This window comes from Laccaria bicolor, genomic scaffold, assembly GCF_000143565.1.
Source record: "Laccaria bicolor S238N-H82 LACBIscaffold_6 genomic scaffold, whole genome shotgun sequence".
Classification (NCBI taxonomy): domain Eukaryota; kingdom Fungi; phylum Basidiomycota; class Agaricomycetes; order Agaricales; family Hydnangiaceae; genus Laccaria; species Laccaria bicolor.
In genome coordinates this window covers 1,997,244-1,998,809 of record NW_001889877.1, presented here as the reverse complement: position 1 = coordinate 1,998,809, position 1,566 = coordinate 1,997,244, and the positions used below count along the sequence as shown (strand labels likewise).

General features: G+C 49.7%; 1 protein-coding gene across 1 annotated transcript in view; it reads left to right on the top strand.

The window, feature by feature from the left end:
- Positions 1-8: 8 nt before the first annotated feature.
- The window catches only part of LACBIDRAFT_325095 (uncharacterized protein), a gene marked incomplete at both ends in the record, with an annotated part of 2,603 nt that continues 1,045 nt past the window's right edge, over positions 9-1,566 (top strand). Inside the window, 6 exons of the mRNA XM_001878632.1 lie at positions 9-29; positions 87-219; positions 263-271; positions 394-528; positions 579-800; positions 1,022-1,194. Of these exons, the coding sequence (XP_001878667.1) occupies positions 9-29; positions 87-219; positions 263-271; positions 394-528; positions 579-800; positions 1,022-1,194 (693 nt within the window). The remainder of the gene's footprint in view (positions 30-86; positions 220-262; positions 272-393; positions 529-578; positions 801-1,021; positions 1,195-1,566) is intronic.

Here is a 1,566-nt window from a genome sequence, read left to right as displayed (position 1 = left end):
CGTCTCACATGAAGGAAATTCGCGATCTTGTACGTCTGATTGGTTTGTTCATCACATTCTTCTTACATACACCACTTCTTTTACAGATCACCAATATCAAACGTCGCGACAAATCTTTCGACATTGCTGGTATCTTGGTCTACAGCGGCAGAAATCTAACGGTGCGGAACAAGACGGCTTTTTTCATGAGTTCCGAGGACCTTCACGCGCTCTGCACCTGTGAGGAGTGACCAATGGCCACCTTGACGGACATCTTTGTTAGCAAAGTCCGGTGCGTTGTCCCCCTTTCATGTTATGGGTTTTTGTCTCACTTGTGCTGCTACAGTGCTATGCATGCGGACCAGCAAATTAAGCAGTCGATGGAGGAACTAAATGTGACTCCCTCGACTACAGCTAGCTCCTCAATGGCTCGTGCCCGGACCAGCCTTGCATCTGCTTTGAAGAAGGAGGCTTCTTCGGATAAGGATGTGCTACCTTACACGAAGGAACGTCAGAAACAATTCACGCGATTGTTTCTTGATCTTTTGAGTAATATTTTGCTTTGTTCAGTGATTAACAGTTATTGATATGATATTCAGATGGGTGCTTGGCTGAAAAGGATCGACGCACGTCGGCCCCTTGGACCACGTGGCCCAATCTCGCCTACCAATTCAAACTGGTTATCACAGGTTGGGATTCTGCTATGGTCGACATAGCCTTCTGCCCGGGATTTGCACCTACCAAGATCACAAGCTCTCAATGGAAGCACCTATCGACTCTGATTGTAAAGAAGCTCTTGGTGGTGAAGCCCTGGTCTGACGGTAAGTTAGATAACAGCCCTCTGGAGGACCTACCCCCGATCCTTCGCAGGCGGCTCCCGTACAGCGCGGCGGCAGTGAAGCAAGAACATGCAGAAACACTAAAGGTGAAGTGGAAGGAGGCATGGAAGGAATCACCGCGCTACGCAAGGTTTCAACATGTGGATCCCAGCTTCCCCTTCAGCAAATTCCGAAGACTCAGTAACCTGCTCTCAAGATCGCAGGCAAGCTTACTGATGCAGCTGAGAACCGGACACATACCACTCAATGGTTACCTATATCGCATAACAAAGTCAACCACCAGCCGCTGCGACGCATGTTGGAGGAGAAGGAGACAGGAAGTAGCGGAGACAGTGGTACACTATCTATTCGAGTGCCAAGAATACGCGGCAGAACGGTACGACATGGATCGGGCGTTGGGCCGCCACTCAAGAGATTTCCAAGTGATCCTGGCGAGCTTAGACGACATAAAGGAGTTACTTAAGTTTGTGGGAAGGACAGCCAGATTCAAGAAGACCCTCGGGGAATCCATAGGTGACGTGTCTCACTTGGAATCCGAGGAAATTTGACAGGTAGCACCACTTCTTCTAGGAAACATGTAAACGACGCAAGACACTTGGAAGACAAACTGGCGCTGCGGCCAGCGGGTTCGCCCACCATACCCCCCCACTCTCTTACCCGCAACTCAGCCTGCGGACTTAAGCACCAGAATCGCATCGCAAGCCACAAGCACATATAATCAAACGACAGAAGACAGTAACGAACATCA